This window comes from Haemorhous mexicanus, chromosome 4, assembly GCF_027477595.1.
Source record: "Haemorhous mexicanus isolate bHaeMex1 chromosome 4, bHaeMex1.pri, whole genome shotgun sequence".
Taxonomy (NCBI): domain Eukaryota; kingdom Metazoa; phylum Chordata; class Aves; order Passeriformes; family Fringillidae; genus Haemorhous; species Haemorhous mexicanus.
Window position 1 is genome coordinate 34,894,917 of NC_082344.1, and position 22,086 is coordinate 34,917,002.

The window sequence follows — 22,086 nt, forward strand, 5'->3', positions numbered from 1 at the left end:
ATCAGATTTTGCAGACATGTGAAGTTAAAGGTCAAGTTAAAGAATAAAGTGCTATGCATTGCTAAAAGTGAGAGACTGAGCTGTAAAGTAGGTATTTGGGAGGAATCAGTAAGCACAACAATTAACAATGACTTCACGTTCTAGACTGTCACTGCTTCTCCTTTTGTGGATTCTAATTAAATTCCATTGGCTTTGGGCAACACTTTGATCTTTACATTTAACTCCTGCAGACTGTCATGACCACTGCATGTCCTCAGGATGAGTTTTAGTTCTTGAAACGAAGACATAAATTTATTTTTCATGGCTTTTCTCTTACAAGTTTTATGGAAGTATTGTACTTTCAGGGACTGCAAATGTAGATTATGCTATATTTTAAAATATATTCCTTTAAAGTGTGAGAATAATTTCCAGATGCTTTGGATTGCTTTCCCTCACTGCAGCAGCTCCTCTCCTTCAAATGCTTCCTCATCGGGGCACCCGGATCACGCGAGGTCTCATCAGTTATGTCAGTTCAGTATGGGGATTTCTCAAAAAAGCAAAACCAAAAGGCAAACCCAAAACCTGAATAATGCATCACGGTTGCATACAGCAGGTTTCTAGTTTTTGTTGAGGTATCTTTATCTCTGCCTCAGTGAAAATGGCCGTGGGCAGTGCAGCTCCAGCGCTCCTGCAGTGCAAGGGGGCCGTGGCTCTCGGGGGTATCTCCATTGGGGATTGCTCAGCTGGGGTCCCAGCCCTGCTGCGGGCCAGGGGGTGCGGATGTGCCGCAGTCCAGGGCTGCCTTCTCATCCTGAGCAGAGGACCAGGTGCTGTGAGCCTGCCTGCTGGGCTTGCTGGGGACTGTTTTCACAGAGCTTTTGACTCACAGGAAAATAATATTTTTCCCACGCTGCCTTCTCAGCATGCCTCCCTGTTATTTGGTCCTAGCATAGGAAAATATTTACCCTACGAAAGTACTTAATGTGATACTTAAAATGGCAAATATGTATTTTATCAGCAGCATTTGGGAATCGGTCCTTCCTTTAGCTACATGCCAAAACAGGGGTGTAGTAATTAAGGTTCCCCCTGTGCTTTTAATTGAAACCAGAGATGTGGCTGCAATATAACTTTCACATCTGGAGTCTGGGCTTCTCCCAGGGGTATAGTTGGATCCAGGGACTTGCTTCAGACCATTGCAGGGAAATGAGTCAGTCACAAAACCAGTATAAGAAATTCAGTGATACTTTAAAATGAGAGTTTTACCCTGTATTCAAGAACATTAGTTTCAATATTAAGATACAGTGTTTGGTGTTATTACACAAATGCTAATATTTTTAAGCGGCAGAAATGTCTGTCTCATGACCTGAAAATAAGACATATTAGTAGTTTTGAATTTGACATGTATTCTGTGAAACTTGTTTTCAAAATAGATGACAAGATAGAAAAGTAGATAATTTGGTTTTTTCTCAGAAAATGAAGGTAATTATTTTCTTCATCTCCTGGCTTGGTAGCTGTCTAATGTTGCAAATCGCAATCTATTCAACTTGGAGCACAGAGGAAACTCTTGATTGTGATTCTCTGCCTCTTAAAGCAATTTATTCAGGAAAAAAAAAGGTAGAAAGGTGAGTAAATTCCACATTATGTGGGGAGAAATATTTCTTGTAAGCAAGGTCTAGATTTTTAACTTGCCCTAAGCAGTCATATTGTCATATAGGACAGTCAGTGGGATGAGTTACGACACTGAACTTGGATTTATTAAAATGTTTGGACTGTTAAAACAATGATTGGTGTGATTTGTATTATTTTATCGTAGCTGCTTTACTTTCTTTTACTTCGTTTGGTAATTACTGTAATTTCATTAATTCAGTAAGTTCTGTGGTGTGCTGTGGTATTTCCTTATTATCAGAGGTATGCTGTGACTTACAGAAAAATTTTGTCTCTACTTGTATTAGAAATATCCCTAAACAGAGGGTGAGAACATTGGAACCGGGCTTGCACAGCACACAATGGCAATTTTAGTGCTTTGAAGAAAAAATGGTAAAAGACTACTCTTAAAGGGCTCTTAGATAAAGATGGATGGGAACAAGGATTGGCTTGAAAGAAAGGAGGGTGGAAATTTTGGCTGAACAAGCAGGAAAGTTAATGCCTGGCAAAGCATATTCATTTTGGGAACTGCAGTGGAATTTGAGATTGCTGATTCTAGTAATTTCTTGGGCACCAGGAAATTATTGTGGAGTCCACTGTTCCATATCCTGTCTGATCCTGATCTGTAGAGAGGATAACAACCTTTTCATCAGTTACTGCCTTTGCTCAGGTAGCAGAAATAAGTACTGTGAAAAAGCCTAGAGTCTTTCAGGACAGAAAAGTACTACTTTGTAAATTAAGTAAAGCTCGTGTCTACACAAGGTGGGAATGATTTAGGATTGAATGGTCACATGTATTAAGGGGTTTCTAGACCTCAACTCCTTGGTTTTGCAATATCCAAACAAATTAATGCTTTGAAGGTGTATGTAGCCAGGACATGTTTAAACTACCAATGAAGGAAAACATGAAAGGTCAACTTATTTGTACAGGATTTAATAAGACTAATAAATACTTGCTTTGACTTCTTAAAATATGAGCTTATATATTGATGTGGACTTGTGGTGTTTTCTTCTTAGTATTTTAGAAACAACCTTAAGATCCTTAGAAATGATCCAATCACCAGGGCTTTCATTTTGTTGCTACCCTCAACACTTGAAGTAGAAAAAATAATATGCAGATATTGTACTTAATATTACTAAGACAAAATAATAATATTTAGGTATTTTAGCTGTGTTAGTCAGCTGATAGACACAGCAGCTGAAGAAGAAATGAGCTGCTACTCATGATAGGGAGGGTGCTGGATCCTTTCCTGTCTCACTAGAAGCTGGTTGTGTTTTGCCTGTGCATAAAAAAAACAGTTCCTGCCTTGTTCTCTTCAGAGGCACTGATTGGCAAGGGGCAAAAGGCAGTGATTTCTGAACCCCACAGAGATTAGAGCAAAGCCCTTTCTTAAATAAAGGCAGAAGTTAACAGCTGCTTCTGTGGAGGCAAAGGCTTCCACACCAGTCCTGCAAGTGCTGCAATCACTCTCGTTCTAGAGAAAGTTAGATTCAGTCAGTGATATCTTTTGACTCTAGCAAAACAGACTAATTTTTTAAAAATTTTTGCTCAACATGCAGCAGTTCACTAACAAAGTGATAGGTATGATTTAAAGTTAAAAAATCACATACCGTCATACCATATTCTGTCTTACTCTGAGTGAAGGACTCTGCTTGTCATAAGATAAAAGTATTTAATGTTGCTTTTAATTTTTGTGCCATCTCCATAAATTAAGATTATAAACTATCTTTAGCTACTGTTGACAAGTGGTATTGCTTAATCTTTATAAATATTAGGGATTTTACTGTATGATTGATTCATTGATCTGTATTGCAGGACAATGTCAAGAAATGTAATAAAGGGAATATTCAGAAGCAGATAGTAAAAATAAACATAGAGGATTGCATTTTTGACTGTGAGACATGTATAGATGTAAACTTGGAAAGGTTTGTACAGAGCATTTTGAGCACTGTTAAGTTATTCTGCAGCCATTACTATACTATGTAAAGTCATCTTCATTTTTCTGAGTGGCACAGTGCCATGTTGTACTCAGTCTAAATAAATTGGTTGCTTGTAGTTTGATCTCACAGCATATTATTTAATTTTAATTTCCAGTTTGTTTTCCAAGGTAACTACAACATCAATTAATATGGCAGAGATGGAGAATTCACATTAGACGCTGCTACTCCCCTGGGATGAGCTCTCTCAAACCATGTTTGGAGAGGAATCAAAAACATAAACTTTTTTTTTTTTTTTTTGTTATGGTCAGAAAATGTTTAAAGACATGGTGAACAGTGGGAGGGCTGGTGTTCCTCATTCCTGAAACAGATCTGCAGATGTTTAACTTAACCTGTGATATGTGGTATCATCTTTCTCATACCTCTTTAAGGTCCATCATACTGCTGAAATTCCTTCTGTAATCTCTGCACTGGGAATTCATTATCTTTCTCCTGTCAGACCTTTAACATCACTGTCTAATTACCATATGAGTGAGACAGATTTTCCTGTAATATAATAGACTTTTTTTTCTGAACATTACTTAAATTAAGTGCAAGATGCACTTAGGATACCAGATACAAACTTGATATTTTAATTAAAGAAGACATAGAGGTTTTTTTCAATATTTGAATCCTTTAAAGTGTCATGGATTTAGGTTTTTCCACTCTGTTTAAAAATGTGATTTAGGGGGTTTTGTCGTTATAGAGGTCAGGAAGAGTTTTGAACTGACCACTGCTTGAAAATTTTTATACCTGTTAAATTGATAATGGTTTTGAACTGGGATCTCTGTTATCAAAGATCCATACAGTTTGTTTCTGGGAAAACAAGAACTTCAGGGTGCTTAGAAAATGGTTCTTCAGAGAACTCCTTCTGTGTCTTCATTATTTGGACTTTAAAGATCTGGTATTGGTTTTGTAAAACAGTATTATTGCTAGAAACATCATGGATATCCACGTTCTTCCAAATCAATTATGATATGTTCATAAATAGCAACTGGCAGGAGCCCAAAGTAGTGTTCAGATCAAGAGCAAAGATTCCAGTCCCCACCAGGGCAGAAAGAGGCTGAATGTAGGTGTCTTGCAGCACACAGGATGGTATCACAAAAAGAAGCTGCAGACACAGTAGCTCCAAGTCCAGCAGCTTAGTCAACTCAGAGATCTTCACATTAGTGTCCATTTTGCCACTGAAGAAGTCTTGTCCCATGATCATCTTCTGGGACCTCTTCCCAATTGGCAGCTTCTGAATACTTTTCAGGTGTAAAACAATGGCATCACTTCCTTTTCTGAACTGACTCTACCTGCCTGGATATTTTTCCTATCACAATAAATGTGATTTAGTTAAAATACTATATGATAGTATGGAAGAGAACCCAAATACTTCCAGATTATTGTTTTCTAAAAATGGAGAAATAACTTAATCACCAGGAAAAAACATCCAAAGAAACTGAAAACTCATTGGTAATTGATGAAGGTCATTCACTTTCTTTGTTCTTAGGTTAGTGCAAATGCAGTACATATTTGTTGCTGTCTAATTTAGCCATTAATTTACTCTTACATTCTTCACTGAGAAACTTTTTCTAAAGTCTGTTTAAATAACAGCATATGCATTTGCAGTGTTGGATTCCCTGGGAGATGTTTAAAATTTTTAATTCTACATTCTTTTACAAAAATATATTTCAGAGTCTTTTTCCTTTCAAACTGCTGATATACTTGACTTAAGAAATTTTAGTAGTTATTTTATAAATTCAAAATTTATCTTGAAATTTAAGGCCTGAATCCAGCAAAGCGTCTGAGTATAAATGTAAGATCCATCAGAGCCATAATTTTTTTTAGGTTTGACAATTGTGCATGTATATATGTGTGTTTAACTTCAGTACACACATCAGTCCAGCTACATAAAATATGGGGGTTTTGCTGCTTTTCTTTCTTAGTGTAGTAATATTGGGTATGTAATGGCTTCTGAATAAAAATATGTATCTATAAGAACACTTCCAGTATAAAGTATTATGTATATTTATATATTTGGAGTATGGTTCTTGCTTTAAATTTTTCACTGCCTTATTTGCTACCCAGAGTTATTCAGCAATAAAAAAATGAAGTATTGCTGATGTCCATGCAGCAGAAACAAATGAGTTTCTGTGTAAAAACTGAAATCAGAAATATAAAATGTTATGTAAACATTCTTCAGCCTCTTGTTCTTAGCATTGTGTTTATTGATTCTTAAAATAAGACGTTAATTTTGATAGATGTCCCCTAGAGCCTGGCCTGACACCATCAGTATTACAGCATACTTTAAAGGGGCTTTTCTGCCAAATATTTTTCTCAGCAGCAGGTCCAATCAAAGTAGCCCCTGCCTATTTCTCCTTTTATCCGTGCCATTTGTGCTGTGTCTGCAGCATTCCTCCGCTGTGCCATTTATTCCAGCTGTTTCAAAAGCAGCAGCTGATAACCTGTATCAGGGAATTAGTTATTTTTAACCCTGATACAGTTGCCATGTGACCCCAAACGCCCTTAGGGTGTCTCTGGGACAGAAACAAATGGTGTCATGCACAGGCTTATTAAAGCCGTAGTGCCTTTGAGAGAAGTAGTTGTTGTATCTCCAGAGAGAAAAATGTAATACTTAGCTGCTTCCAGAGTCGCCAAAAGCTCTCGAGGATTATTTTTAAAGAGTATTATATGAGGATGAGAGGATCTGATTCAATGAGATACAGTCAATAGAAAATGAAAGAAAGAGCCTTTTTCAGACTGTCTAACTGAAATAAATCATCTTCACTAAACCGTGTCCCTAAGTGCCACATCTACACATCTTTTAAATACCTCCAAGGATGATGCCGCTTCCTTGCGCAGCCTGCTCCAATTTTTGAGCACCCTTGCTTTGAAGAAATGTTTCTTAATGTCTAGTCTAAACCTCTCTTGTTAAAACTGGCAGCTGGTTCTTCTTTGACATTTGTTACTGGAGAGAAGAGCCTGATCCTCAACTTACTACAGCCTCCTTTTAGATGCAGTAGGGTCTTGGCTGAGCCTCCTTTTCTTCAGGATAAACACACCCAGCTTCCCCAGCCGCTCCTTATAAAACTTGTACCCCAGACCCTTCCCCAGATCCGTTGCCCTTCTCTAGACATGCTCCAGCACCTCAGTGTCCTTCTTGTAGTGTAGTTCTTGAGCCCAGAACTAGATGCAGGGTTCAAGGTGTGATCTCACCTGTGCTGAGTACAGGGGGACAGTCACTGCCCTGGTCCTGCTGGCCACACTATTGCTGATCCAGGCCAGGATGTCATTGGCCTTCTTGGCCACCTGGGCACACGCTGGCTCATGTTCAGCTGCTGTTGACCAGCACACCCAGCACTTGGTCCTTTTCTGCCAGGCAATTTTCCAGTCACTCTCCCTCAGCCTGTAGCACTGCATGGGGCTGTTGTGACCCAATGGCAGGAACAGTCACTTTGCTTGTTGAACCTCAGATGATTGGCCTCAGTGCATAGATCCGTCCTGTCCAGATCCCTCAGCATTCCCACCCATCTTTGTGCTGCCTGCAGACTGACTGAGGGTTCACTCAATGCCCTTGTCATTGATAAAGAAATTAACCAGGTCTGGCCCCAATACTGAGCTGTGGGGTGCCCCACTAGTGACTGGCTGCCAACTGGATGTAACTCCATTCACCAATACTCTCTGGGCTTGGTCATCCAGCCAGTTCTTTGCTCAGCAAAGAGTAAGCTTGTGAAAGCCATGAGCAGCCAGTTTCTCTAGAATGTTATGGGAAATGATGTCAAAGGCTTTAATTGAGTCTGGGTAGACTTTATCTTTTTCCTTTATTCACTAAGCAAGTCACCTTTCCATAGAAGGAGACCAGACTTGTCAGGCAGGTCCTTCCTTTCCTAAACCCATACTGGCTGTGCCTGATCCCCTGGTTGTCCTGCGTGTGTTGTGCGATGGTACTCAAGATGACCTGCTCCATGACCTTCCCTGGCTGTAAGGTGATATCCTCCCTCTGACTTCTTGTGGATGGACATTATCTTAACTGACCTCCTGTCAAATGGGACCTACCCAATTAGCCAAAACTGCTGGTAAACAATGGAAGATGATTTGGTGAGCTCTTCTGCCAGTTGCCTTTAGACCCTTGGGTGAATCCCATCTGGCCCCATGGACTTGTGTATCTTCAGTTGTGTAGCTGGTCACTAACCATTTTCTCCTGGTTTATAGGAGCATCATTCTCCTCTCTGTCTCTGTCTTCCAGCACAGGGTCTTGGTGTCCTGAGAGCAACTGTTTTCACTATTAAAGACTGAAGCAAAGAAGGCACTGAGTACCTCAGCCTTTTCCTTGTCTTTTGCCACTATGTTTCCTCCTGCATGCAGTAAAGGATGGAGATTCTCCTTAGCCCTCTTTTTGTTGCTGATGTATTTGTAAAAACATTTTTGTGTTTTACAGCAGTAGTCAGATTAAGTTCTAGCTGAGCTTTGGCCCTGTAACAAATGGAACCATTATTAAAATTAAAAGTTTAATGTGTTGTTTGGAAAATGCCACCTTCAAAAGCATAAAAATCCTTTAGTGTTTCCAAGCAACTGCAGTTGTGTGGTCAAATTCCCAAGATGTGAGTTGTAACCAGTGAGATGTTTTTACAAGAGACTCTAACCTTTGGTCTTGGATGGTTTTACTGTTTAAGTACACACACTTACTTAAGTCATATGTTTCTCTGTTACATAAAGGATATCTTGGGCATCAAGTAAATTTAGGTTTAAGTATTCATAACTAATCTGTTTCATTGTGCCATATGAGATAGTTTTTAATAGTTACTTATAAGAATCAAAAAGGTTTCCTCAATGGAATTTCACTCTTTCAGAAAACTCATCCATCAGTGTGACCAAATATGTGTCGGGTAAGACAAGTCCTGTGCCTTAATTACTTGAGTCCCAACTCGTACAAAACCACGCACACAACTTCAGTTACCCAAAGCACTGAAGTCAGTAGATATTACCTGCTTAAAATGGGATAAGACTAAGTGCTTTCCTGAGCTAAGTCCTCAAAAAGCCATTATTTTAGTGTACTTAAGATAAAACCAGCACATCGTCAGAATTTAAAAGAGAAAATAAATGTTTGTAATTCTTTTTTTCTTTCTTGTTTTGTAGGGGCAGAAAATTTTTCCTGTGGTGATTTATAGCTACCAATAACCTTCCACAGTGGTTGCCTTATCAACTTATTATTCTGGCATCTTCTGCTCTTGTTAGTAAACATAGAGCTAAGTACTGCTAATCTCAAGAGAGAGACTTCGTGCAGTATGTTCTGTACAAAACTGAAAGACTTGAAGATCACAGGAGAATGTCCTTTCTCCTTACTGACTCAAGGTCACATTACTGAGGAACATGACAAGGACTGCACAGAAAACAGCTCTAGAGCAGCTTTGCCCATCTGCAAAGAAGTCCATGAAAAAGATGGTCAAGGAAACCTTCCACAAAGGAAAACGAGCAGAAGTAGAGTGTACCTGCACACACTAACTGAAAGCATCTGCAAACTAATCTTTCCTGAGGTAAATAGATACTAAATAAAACTTTATTAGCATTTAACTATAATTGTTAAAAAAGCATTCTATGCCTGCCTTTTAGCCCTTAGAAAGTTTCTTTGACTTAAAAGTTTGTGTTCTTATGTAGTTCTCCCTAGTTTAAATCCACTTCCATTCCTTCTGGACATAATTTTTGCCACAATCTGTGTTGTACACATCATTCCTTCCACTGTATTTCCCTTATTTTTGCCTTGTATTTGCAACCTTTCACTGATCTTTTTAATTCTTCTTTTTAAATCCATCTATTTTGTACCATTTTTTAACATAGAGATATAGTAATAGAGAGATATAGTAATAAAAATTCTGCCTTGTTACCTAATTATGTAAATTATGTGGTCATCTCATCAGTTCACCTAACTGAATCCAAACTGCTAAGTGCATTAGTCATTATCACAAAAACATTAAAATAGATGTTTCCATCTGCTGTGATACTAACCTCCTGTCATACTATTTTTAAAACCATCACTGTTCGTATTTACCACAAAGATATTCTTATGTCTCTGCTCAACTTAACTGAAAACAGGCCCAGGCTTGCTTGAGTGGAGATGAAAACCATGGTTTATCTCTGGAAAAAAACCATGAAAAATGAAGCTCTCTGACATCCAGCTCTTGGCCTTGTCTCAAATTCAGTGGGAGATTGGAAGGAACTGACTGACATATTGGGGCTACAAATAGCAAATGGACAATTATGTACAATTTAATTACAATTCCATTACTTGGACATTCAGTGTATCATACTTCAAGTGCTGGAGTTTTGTTAAGTCTATTTGCAGATCTGGTTATGCAGATTTTTTTACCTCTGCTGCATTTACACAGATAAAATGCATCCCTTTAAACCTTTAAAGAGCTCCAAAATGGGGCTGCATCAGGACCCCTATTGAGCCATGAACTTCTCATGGAGCCAGCGAGCTATGCTTGGAAGTCCAGGACAAAGTGCATCCAGACAACTTTTTGATTAAATTTGGGATATAATATAGCGCATGTTGTTTAATTTGCTTCTTTCTTTACAGAAATATTCTTAATTATAAGTAATGGATTGGATGGCGTTCCACTTACTGTATCAATTTCTACACAGATGTAATTTATGTTGTGTTCATATAGATGGTGTATAGTATATACATAGATATGGATATATGTATCTCATTCACTTTAGATTTTTCCTTGGAAAACATTTCTAGAATATGCCTTTCTTTCACGTGATATTTTCTTTGGTTGTGCAAACTTTTCTCCTGTAAATACAAAAAGTAAAAGTTGAGTAAAAGCTGCTAGTTTCTTCAGGGAAAGAGAACCAAAGAAAAGCCAGGCCACAGGAAGCCTCACAGGTGAATTCTGTCATGCCAGTATAGTACTATTCTATGACCCTGTCTGTGTGGGAAGTTTGGGTTTTGAATATCAGCGACTACATACATATGACAGCTTTTTGGCCCTAACAATCTGAAATACACATATTTGGAAAGTGTTCCATCTGTTCCAATTAGGAACTGCAGAAGGGATATGGAATCATGGGATTGAAGTATTTTAAGGCAAATATTCGTTATGCTCTAAAGTTTCTTTTATTAGAGAATCCTTTCATAAAGGCTGTCTACAATGACAATATTTTCATCTGGAGGATGTCGTGGCATACACAGCGAAAATTATTTTTTTCTTTAAAATAATTTTGTATTCATGGTACTTTGTGGTTTATTGGGGAGTGGGATTTGTAATAACAGAGAGTTGTGTTAGTTATACTTATTTCTTAGCAGCACTGTCTTTATTGCCATCTGAAAACTTGGAGCTAAAGAACATCACTGTTTTTAAAATACACTACCACTGGTGCACATGGACTGAGGGACTTAATTACTGAGGGGCTTAACTTTTTAATTTTAATTACAGTGGTACTGGAGCTGAAGAGATGAACATAAAGTAAACCCCATAACCACAGAAGTGGCATTCTGTTTCTAACAACAATACTGTCTTGAAAAAAAGTTGCTAGTCCCAAGGATGGCAAAGTAAATCTGTGTATAGAAATGTTACCTCAGGATTAAATTTTCAGCAAGGACATAGATACATATGACATACTTATTTTTTTCCCCAGTTTGAAAGGCTAAATCTTGCACTGCAGAGAACACTTGCAAAACACAGAATTAAAGAAACCAGGTATGTAAATGTAATGGGTTTGTAACTAACTTCACTGCAATAATGTTTTTCAGACAGAAATGGGGTGGTGATTGGGAATCAAGACTTCAGGAATTTATATTCAATTACCTTATCAAATTGGTGTGTAACATTTCATGTAATGTAAGCTAGTAAGGATTTAGTTTATTTTAAAATATTCACGAATATTTACATCGTTCACAAAGTTGACTTAATGGGCAAATTGTTCAGAGAAGCAAAGCAGGCAAGGACTTTGGAGGAGCTTGGAGACTGCTTAGCAGAGATGGAACAATAGATTGGTTGTATATGAATCTAGCCCAGTATTTCCAAGATCCTAGGGAAAGAGTCTGAAATACAATTAGTATTATACAAAAGAATTTGGTTTCTGATACATTGAACACTCATACACTACAGATACTGACTTGGATGTTTTCCTGAGCTCACTTGGCTTCTGGTTTCTGTTTCTGAGGAACTCTGGTCAATTTTCAGCACTTCTTAGTACTAATGCAATATTAATCATTTGAGCCTTGTAGGGAGTTAGAATTTCTTCACATCTCACTGAGGATTCAGTTTATTGAACGCATCTGAAAAAAATAAGCCCATCAGTTTAAATCTGCTTTCTGAAGTGAAGAAAAATAATCAAGTTGGAAACTACACTGTTGCTCACCATGATAAGAATAGATAATTGCAGTGTATCTTTTAAATTATACTTGATATTTTTGAAGCACTTTACATACATTGACTGAACCAAAGATAGCGGGTCAGATGTGCTTTGCAATTGCTGACTGGTTTATTGCTATGAATGTTTTCCCATTCTTTAATTATGTGTTGCTTCCCTGCAGTATCAGTTGAAAAGAAAAAATTACTGTGATATTCTGAAGGAGGCAATAATGCCAATGTAAAACAAATCTAAATGTCTGTGTTGCTTTTGCCTATAAATATACCTATGATATTCCAAGTAAAGAAATTCAGAAAGGCATGTATCCGGAGTTTATTGCTTATATGAAGATTAATCTAAGCTATATGTCTTTCTCATAACTTGGAGTCTAACATTCAGTTTGGCATTTATTGTCCTCAGAGAGCTGCAGTTTTGTGTCAAATATCTCCATTACTACCAGTGAACAAGTAATTTTGTAATTAATAATTGTTATTTGTTTGTCCTCTCAAAGCAGAAATATATTCTGACCTCTTTTGAATTAAATGCACTGTAATTCCAAAAAATGCTTGAATATAAATTCCAATTTTATTTTACAATATGTTAGGAAATGTAGTTTTGGCTTCAAGAAAAAAAGCACAAACCAAACAAAAAACCAGGACTGTTACAATGACAGGCAATAGCCTTTGACTGAAATCCATAATTTGAGCTCAGACCACAAAACTTAATTTACCAGAAATGCATAGGATAATCTAAGATCCTACCAAGACCCCCTTTTGAATTAATTAAAAACTTCTTATTTGATCAGCAGAACTGGGTCTATACACTTAAAAGACAAGGTAACTTCTGTATTTACTGTCTTTATCACATTTATCTTGATAATTTAGGGGTTTTATTATATTTTTATGATCTTTTCAGGAAAACTGGTGATAGAGAAGATTTTGAAAAAATAATCAGTGATCATGCTAATGCAGCAGGTAATTTAAGCTTGTTTAATAACATATATATAAATAGAGTATCTATTCTATATATATATTATATTTTATATAAAAGTCTTTTACTAATCTGTTACTTCGTATTCTGAGGACTGTTGTGTGTCAGAAGAGAACTCTGTAATTTGTAATATGTAACTCTGGCTACATGTGTAGTAGTAGATTACCATTTCCTGGAACTGAAATATGGTCTTCTGTACACTTAAACTGTTAAACTGGTCCAGGCACACAGCTGGTTTGTGAGAGACAATACTTTTTCAAAGGGTTCCCAGTAACAGTTGGAGAAATTGAACATTTCCAACAGTCATTTTGTATGCAGCTATCTGGGTAAAACAATTTTACTAGTAATGATGTGAGCCATTCAGTGCCAATTGGCCTCAGTGCTCCAGAATATTCCCAGGGTCAATAATGTACTGGATTACACATTGTATTTAGATCTGCAGATCTTATTTTATTTGTATGTTAGTTTTTAAACTTCTTATTTTACTCCTTTAGATCAAACTAAGGGAGTTAAATCTTGTGCCAAAACTTGCATCCATTTTGTCTACATCTCTACGAACACTGAATCTTGGATCTTTCTAAACCACAACCCATTTCCAGGCCTTGTTTCCAGGACTCCTGAATGAGAGTGCCTTCAGGTGTTAATGCTGTATCAGGGGAGGATATTGTTTGTTTTGGAAAAAAATGTGGAGGTTAGCCTGTGATTCAGGATGATGAGTGCAGTTCTGACTAAAATGTGATTCTATGCAGGTGTTCCCGTGGAGTCTCTACGGGAATCTCTTGGCGAAGAGCTATTCAAAATATGCTATGAAGAGGATGAACACATATTAGGGGTTATTGGAGGCACCCTTAAGGACTTCTTGAATAGTTTCACTACTCTGCTGAAGCAGAGTAGCCACAGCCAAGAAGCAGGAAAAAAGGACAAACTTGAAGATGCCTCCATATTATGCCTGGAGAAAGATCAGGACTTCTTAAATGTTTATTATTTCTTTCCTAAGAAAATCACAAGTCTTATTCTACCTGGTATCATTAAAGCAGCAGCTCATATTTTGTATGAAGCTGAGGTGGAAGTGATGCTCATGCCTCCTTGTTTCCATAATGACTGCACTGAGTTTGCTAATCAGCCTTATTTGCTGTATTCTATACAAGTCAAAAGTGCAAAACCTTCCTTATCTCCATGTAAACCACAGTCTTCGCTTGTTATTCCTGCCTCTGTGTTCTGTAAGACTTTCCCATTTCATTTTATGTTTGACAAGGATATGTCAGTTCTTCAAATTGGAAATGGGATACGAAGACTTTTGACCAGGAGAGAATTTCAAGCTAAGCCCAATTTTGAAGAGTATTTTGAAATTCTTACCCCCAAAGTAAGCTGCACTTTTAGTGCAATAATGACCATGCTAAATATGCAGTTTACTGTACGAGTTAGAAGATGGGATAATACTGATATGAAACCATCCATGGTAAGAGACTTTTTATCACCATTACTTCTACAAAGAATGTGTTTTGATGAGAAGGAGTTAAAATCGCCACAAAATGTGGTGCACTTTGCATTTTCTGCATCTAATACAACTGTATAATAATGATTTAATTAGGGTAGTCAAATGTAATTCAGATTCTGAAGCCAATGTTCAGTCAAAACTCTGCTTTAGGACTTATACAGAAGTACAATCTGACTAGAAATTTGGTTTATTTCAATAATTTGAAATACTGACACAAAGCCAGTGATATGCCATGCTGCTGAGAGTAAGGGCATCTTCAGACCAAAGACAGTGGCAGGAAAAGCTTTAACAAAGTGCCCCTAACTCATCTGGGAACAGCTCTAGGATTGGGAAAAATAACCAGATGTTTTCTGTGCTCATTCAACCTTTGGTGCTTTGGTATCTTTGGTACTCTGATGTTTTCATCAGATTCAATGACCAAAGGTTCCACTTAGTTTCAGCTGATGGGATTACAACTATCTTTGCTGAAGCTGGGTCTGTGACAAATGACCTGCGACAGTAAAAAACATCTCGTATTCAATGACTGTTTTTATTTGTTCCTGGTCCCAGCTGAATTCCAGCTTATCTACACCTGAGGCACTCTGGGATAAATTGCCAGCTCAGACTCAACAGTCCAAAAACTTCAATGAAGAAAGTTTAAAAAGTTTTACCCAGTTACTAATGTAGCTACTATTAAAAGCTGTAGCTACTTCATCTCAGATCCATTTCTGCACTAAAATGGTTACAAGGGGTAGTAGAGTTGGCTTTGATTTTACATGTATTTGCATATGCAAATGTATATTAGTAAGGAACAGATTTTATTTAAAAAGTGGTCTTTCAGAGCTGTGTTAAGCTAAGTTCTGCAGCACCTTTCACATTGCACAACTGAGTACAGAAGCGACATAAAAACACTTCACACAAAATATTTTTCTTTTTTAGACTATTAAAATTGGATATTCCTGCCATTTCTGCCTTTAATTTTAAATTTCAGTGAGTACTGAACTTCCTGTGATAAAACTGAAGCAGATTTTCTCACTTTACCTTATGGAGAAAGTGGTGCATGAACTAGTTAATAGTAGAAATTCAGAGGCCCCTGTAATAACACATTTTATCTATTGCTGATAATACACAAAATTATTCCTTTTGGTTTTCTTTTCTCCCTAAGATAAACTGATACTCAGACATAATTAGGTGTTTATCCTTAAGCTGGACTAAATAAAAATGAACTTACTTGTTGGCTCTGTGATTAGCAACCCCATTTAGTTGCTTTACTCTAAGCAACTAAATGAAAAAGTCAGGACTATGGACCAGTCTTGATTTTCTTACATTTTAGCAAAGTGTATTTTCTCTAAAATTTCTTGTTTCTAGACCATTGCCTTGCATGTTTTGCATGAATTCTTGTTTCTTTAACTGTTTCAGGTAATGGATCTTAAAGGCCAAATGATTTATATTCTTGAATCCAGTGCCATTCTATTCTTGGGATCTCCCTGTGTGGACAGACTAGAAGATTTTACAGGACGTGGATTGTACCTCTCTGATATTCCCATTCACAATGCTTTGAGAGATGTTGTTCTGATAGGAGAGCAGGCCAGAGCCCAGGATGGACTGAAGAAGAGGTTAGGAAAGCTAAAAGCAACCCTTGAGCAGGCCCATCAAGCACTTGAAGAAGAGAAGAAGAAGACTGTAGATCTTCTGTTTTCAATTTTTCCTGGAGAGGTTGCTCAGCAGCTGTGGCAGGGACAAGTTGTACAAGCCAAGAAATTTAATAATGTCACAATGCTTTTTTCTGACATTGTTGGATTCACTGCCATCTGTTCCCAGTGCTCACCTATGCAGGTTATCACCATGCTTAATGAGCTTTATACTCGCTTTGATTACCAATGTGGAGAGCTAGATGTCTACAAGGTACACAATTCATTGCTGTTCTTTGGGCTTCTGGGGCAGAAAAGGAAATTAAGACTAAGTGGGAGAGAAGATAATAGAGGTCCAAAAATTATTTTGCTATAAGCCTCTTTCAAATGAAAGACAAAATAAATCACAAAACAAACAAACAAACAAACAAACAAACAGTGAACACAAACAGCTGTTCATTTAGCCAAGAAAGAAACCCATCAAAACTTAACGGTTAATTTAAAAAAAAATTTCAATTACAGTGCTGTGACTCTGGAGTAAACAGGTGTTTAATGTACCTGGGGGTGCCTGACTATAAATGAAAAAGGAAAACTATTTTAGAATTATGCCCAGCAATAAATAAAAGTTGTGCCATTTTTCCTCTTGCATGATACAGCAGGATTTGTTCAGTACTTAAAGAATTTTGCAGGAAAGCAAAGACTTTGCCAAGAATTGTATTTAGCTACAATTCTTACTGAAGTTAGGCAGTTCTTTTATATTTATCAAACAGTCTTAGAGTAAGGAACAAATATGCCTGTTTTAGGTTGAGACTATTGGAGATGCCTACTGTGTTGCTGGAGGCTTACACAAAGAAAGTGAAACTCATGCTGTTCAAATAGCACTGATGGCCCTGAAGATGATGGAACTGTCGGACGAGGTGGTGTCTCCCCATGGAGAGCCTATCAAGGTCATATATTTTATTGTATTTTATTTGGTTAAACTGAGCTTTTTTTGTTTGTTTAGTTGCTTTCTGGGATTTTGTCTCAAGGAAATTTTACATCATTGCATTAACATAGAGAATTTGGGGAATCAAGTGACTGTGGCTGGAGAAGCTGACCTTTTCAGATCTGTGGATGAGAGTTTTGTGAAGCAGTAAAGGTGAAATAGAGATCTGAAAATCAACCCAAAAGACAAATGCAGTGAAGTGAATAGGTGCAATCTGACATGCTGCAGTTCTTGTCTCAGTAGCAATAAAATTGTCAGTGGCATGCAATAGTCTCTTTTCTAAGGAAATGACTAATCCTCTTTCCAAATTAGACTTCCAGGTCTTTTGACGCAGGAGCTATGAATATGAATGCCCAAAGACGTTCTGATTGTAGTAATCCACACAGCTTTAGAGAATTCCATTGCTGTTCCTGTTTCACAGTCAGATACTGAACCACCATAAGATAATGGTGTTAATGCTGTCAAAGCAACTGTTAAATTCAGTGGTAATTATATTTGTGGCTTCCTTTCAGTGAGAACTTACACATGTACTGAAATTTTCATATAGGATTATCTCTTACTGAGAAAGAAAAAGAAAGGTCTGTGTGCATGAAAAATGATGTGGATCTTCAATGTAGTTCAAATGCCCTGGAATGCCATCCTATTATTTTTAATGGAGGTGTCTCAGTTCATTATGTCTTTCAGTTGCTAATTTTTAACATTTGTCTGTTCATTGTTCCTCCAGAAAGCTTAGTGGTTTTGGTTTTTTTTTTAAATTTTAGATTAAAGAATACTTGTATTCCAAAAAAGAGAAAATGGTTATTAAGAGGATTATATGTTCCACATTTATCACACAGAACAGCAGTATTGTATTATAAATAAATATTGTTCTTTTTGTATTTTACAGTATCAAATTAAGTTACACGTAAAAAATCTGGAAACATTCTGGTAATATTATAACAGGTGTATAATTTACATGCAAATGCTACTACTACATTTTTTAAACTATTTTAAAATAAGGATAAAATGTAATATTGTGTAAGTACCTAACAGAAGCTTCTTAGAAGGAAACTATTTTTAATGAAAACATGCATCTATTTTAATTAAATGCTTCATGAAAACATTGTCTATTGTGCAAAGCAATAAATTTGTCACACAATCTCTACTGTCATTTTACATATCAATTGCCAAGAAAAAAAGGTGTGACTGCAAGTGGCATACTTTGAATCAGACTTGCATTTTGATGAACATATTTCAGCCATCTTTACAATGTGGGTGGATTTTGGTTTTGTTGCAGGTTTTTGTGCTTTTACACTCAAAGAAACTGCAACTTCTTCATAGTGGTATGACACTCTATTGATATGTAAAGAGTTGTCTGCAGAGTAGACATACAAGCTTTCTGACATCATGCCATTATTTAGTCAGAATGCTCTTCTGAAGAAAACACCTCTACACATGTGTAATGTACATGAGAAAAAGAACACAGCTCAAAAAAAAAAAAAAACCACCAAAAAGAACCATAAAAACCAGCAGCAGCTAAGTAAGAGTCGAAAATCTGAGTATGAGCTAAGTTCACAGCAGTTCACAGTCATATTTTGATATGGTGGGATTATTGACTAAAAATTCAGCACAAGATAAACTTCAGCTAGTTCCCTCTCCATGAGCAGTAATGAACAGAGTACAGCTATTTTAAGGAGACTCTTCTAACCCTGTTTATTTTAGTAGCTCATTCTTTCTTTCTTTTTTTTAAATGAAGAATAATTTATAAAATTGACCTTACCAGTTCTATTTTACCTAATAGTGCTGTTTTCTTTCTTTTGTTTAAAGATGCGTATTGGCCTTCATTCTGGATCCGTCTTTGCTGGAGTTGTTGGGGTTAAAATGCCTCGTTATTGCCTTTTTGGAAATAATGTGACCCTTGCCAATAAGTTTGAATCTTGCAGTATACCTAGAAAAATAAATGTCAGCCCAACAACTTACAGGTACAGTGCAGTATGTAAAATGTCCACCTGCAGTACTTACTGTAGTAGTCTGTTATCTTTCTGTTGTTTTTTTTGGCTGGGTAAAATAAGCAAAATTATAAATTATTATTACTTTTTAAGGAAGCTCTGCTACCCTCACTGTAGCCTGGACTGTGGTCTGTTGTTCCTACTCAGCTTGTACCCACTGCCACATATCTGATAATGCCTTGCGGCAAGGTTCTGCATCCAGCATCAGACAGAGAATCTGGCACAGGATCCTTCCTGACATCCCCTGCAGCATGTGTTATGTGACATAGACAGTGCCAAGCTTTAGATGATCTTGGATAGGTGATTTAGAAAAAGTAGCACAGGTATGAAAGCACAGAGATCATGCACTCTGAAAACACAGAGAGAGCAATAGCATCACCAGAGCTTATGTATGTCAACATAAGCAGTGCTGGCCAACAGTGATTGTTTTTCCATTCCACTCGTACAGAAAATCATTTTGAATCATACCCCTAAAAAGTAGGCAAGTTGATTAATTGGTAAACTATTGTTGTTGTGGAGTTTCTTTTTTTTTCTGAGTGAACGAGGGGTTAACCTCCTTTTTGTTTGGTGTATTTTTTTAATTTTGATTCATTCACCAATTCTAAAGACACATGGATAACATTTTGGCACTTTGCACAACTCCTGTATATTGCAGTAATTGTTTGAAAGCTTTGGTATGGTACAAGTTAACCAACATTTATCCCTACAGATAAGCAGTCTCTGTTTCAATCTGTGAAAAATCAAATAATATGAGAATTGATAAGAGGGTCTGAATAGTTTAATAAGGTTCACAGTATTCCCTTTGAAATACTAGTTATGGTGCATTTGATGTGTGGATGTGAGCAAGCTTTCAACACTAAATAATTTTTTAAAAAGTTTACAGCAAACATAGCACCTACTTGCAAAACATTAACAAAAGAAAAAAAAGAGGAGAAACTGTTATTTGCACTGATGCACACTTTAACAGATTTTCAAGGTTACAAAGTAAACACTATTTTTTATATTTCCAGTAAATAACTATAAAAATTAAATTGGATTCTCCCTGTCATACATGAAGAATTACTGAATATCTGTAGTTCTTAGTGACTGATTGATTTTAATCAATATATTTAATTTTTGTTTTAGGTTGTTAAAGGAATACCCAGGTTTTGTGTTCACACCGCGCTCAAGAGAGGAACTTCCACCAAATTTTCCAAGTGATATCCCTGGAATTTGCTATTTTCTGGATGCTTATATTCAAGGAACAAACTCACAGACTTGGTTTCAAAAGAGAGAGTTGGGAGATGGCAATGCCAATTTTTTCGGTGAGGAAACAGGAATAGACTAAATTGTACATTCACAAATGTATAGGTTAAATTTATAAATATTTGGATTTTTTTTTTTGTATAATTTGAAAATTTTTAAAACTGTATGAAACATGAAAGCACTTTAGATTGTTAACACCTGAAAGCCAGTATTAAAATTTCAGGAAGTATGTCACTGACTACTTTTTATTTCTCCTTTGCATAAGGAACTTAATCGCTAAAGTAATGTTGCAACGTCACTGTTGGAAATGCTACTATAAATTTTACTTTCCCTGTGGTAATTTGTAAGTGCTACAGTTCTCTCTATACTGAGAATCCTTGATGTATTGTATATGCAGTTTGTCAGGAAATGTAATGTGCAAGTGATGCAGCCACATGCAGTGTTGTGAGCTGGTGCTTATCAATGACTATGAAAATGTATTTTCTTAGAGATTCCATAAGAAAATGTCCATTAAAATATTGTCATTGCCATCACATACTCCTTCCAGTACATCATTTGGGCCCCATCCTAGAAGGCTGCTGACCATCTTCTCACACTGACTGGTCAAAGTATGAGGGTGCTCAGCATTTTCTGGATCAGGCTGATAATTGTAGCTAATACACATGCATAGCAGAGTTGCTGCTTACTGTTTCATGAACTTTATTTTGTGTATAAAATGAATATAGATTGAAACACTGTATAATCACATACTAACATCTCTGTAATCATCAAATTATTTTAGTTCTTAGGATTTTTAAAGTACTTAAAAATAATAATATCCACTTGGTATTATGTATTACAGCAATAAATGTTTTCTTTTTGTTGTCAATTAAATTTGAAATGTTTTAACAGAAGTGTAATAAAATATGCTTTGGAATGTTTGCTTAGACATGGAATTCCAGTCAGACTGTATGGAATGGAAGCACACCAGCTTAAAGCTCTGATCCTTATTCGAGCATGCAGTGTGGATGTGAGGTGCCATGGAAATGCCCATTGCATGCTCACTCTGAAGTTGCCTGGGGAATTTTCAGGTGAAAAGAGATGCTTTTAAACATCTGAACACATTTACAAAGATTAATACTACTACGGTACAAGCTTTTCCCTTGTGGCTGATGGAATATGAGTGGAGAATTCTAAAGGCTTTGCCTGTGGAATGGGCAGAATAGAGTTAGTTAAGCGTTCTGAGTTTAGCATTCTGCCTCTCTAACTAGCAGATCCATCTGCCCAGAAATTCTTTGGTGCTGGACAGTTTGATCCCAACTGCAGGCTGGAGAACTGCACCACTTATACACATACTACTACTCCCATTTGTATCAGGTATTATTATTCTGATGTCTTCAGCTCCTGGGGTTTGACATATCAAACCATAGATGTCTCTTGTAACCACTCACCGCTAAATCAGATTTTGGTCTCTTAATATTTACAGGGAGCAATTTTATTAGACTAAGGTGCTATTTTGTTCATTTTCTGATCTTGACTGGTACATTCTGAAGCTCAATAAACCATTTTATCCTACTAGTTTTAGGTAGAAACTCATACATGTAGCATCAGAACCTTGAGAAAAGACCTTAGAAGAGACTAGAAATAAGAATGTTTTAAAGCCGTATTTTAATTCAGATTTCCTGTAAGGAGCATTTGAACAAAACTTGAACCATGGAATCCTGCTTCAGGTCTACTATATCCATCCAAGATGCTTAGAAATAGTTCTGTAGCACAAAAATGGAACCAGAAAGTCTGTGTATTATAAATAAACACATGTGTCTTGTACAGACCATATATATACAAATCT

The 22,086-nt window shown here is 36.7% G+C and overlaps 1 protein-coding gene across 2 annotated transcripts in view; it reads left to right on the forward strand.

Moving 5' to 3' along the window:
- Positions 1 to 21,186, forward strand: part of GUCY1A1 (guanylate cyclase 1 soluble subunit alpha 1) — a 34,666-nt gene extending 13,480 nt beyond the window's left edge. For both annotated transcript variants that reach the window (XM_059844437.1, XM_059844436.1), the window contains exons 2-9: positions 8,721 to 9,118; positions 11,226 to 11,287; positions 12,858 to 12,916; positions 13,682 to 14,391; positions 15,829 to 16,314; positions 16,844 to 16,987; positions 18,832 to 18,986; positions 20,139 to 21,186. In XM_059844437.1, the coding sequence (XP_059700420.1) occupies positions 8,870 to 9,118; positions 11,226 to 11,287; positions 12,858 to 12,916; positions 13,682 to 14,391; positions 15,829 to 16,314; positions 16,844 to 16,987; positions 18,832 to 18,986; positions 20,139 to 20,340 (2,067 nt within the window). In that variant the 5' untranslated portion in view covers positions 8,721 to 8,869 and the 3' untranslated portion in view covers positions 20,341 to 21,186. The remainder of the gene's footprint in view (positions 1 to 8,720; positions 9,119 to 11,225; positions 11,288 to 12,857; positions 12,917 to 13,681; positions 14,392 to 15,828; positions 16,315 to 16,843; positions 16,988 to 18,831; positions 18,987 to 20,138) is intronic.
- Positions 21,187 to 22,086: the final 900 nt, after the last annotated feature.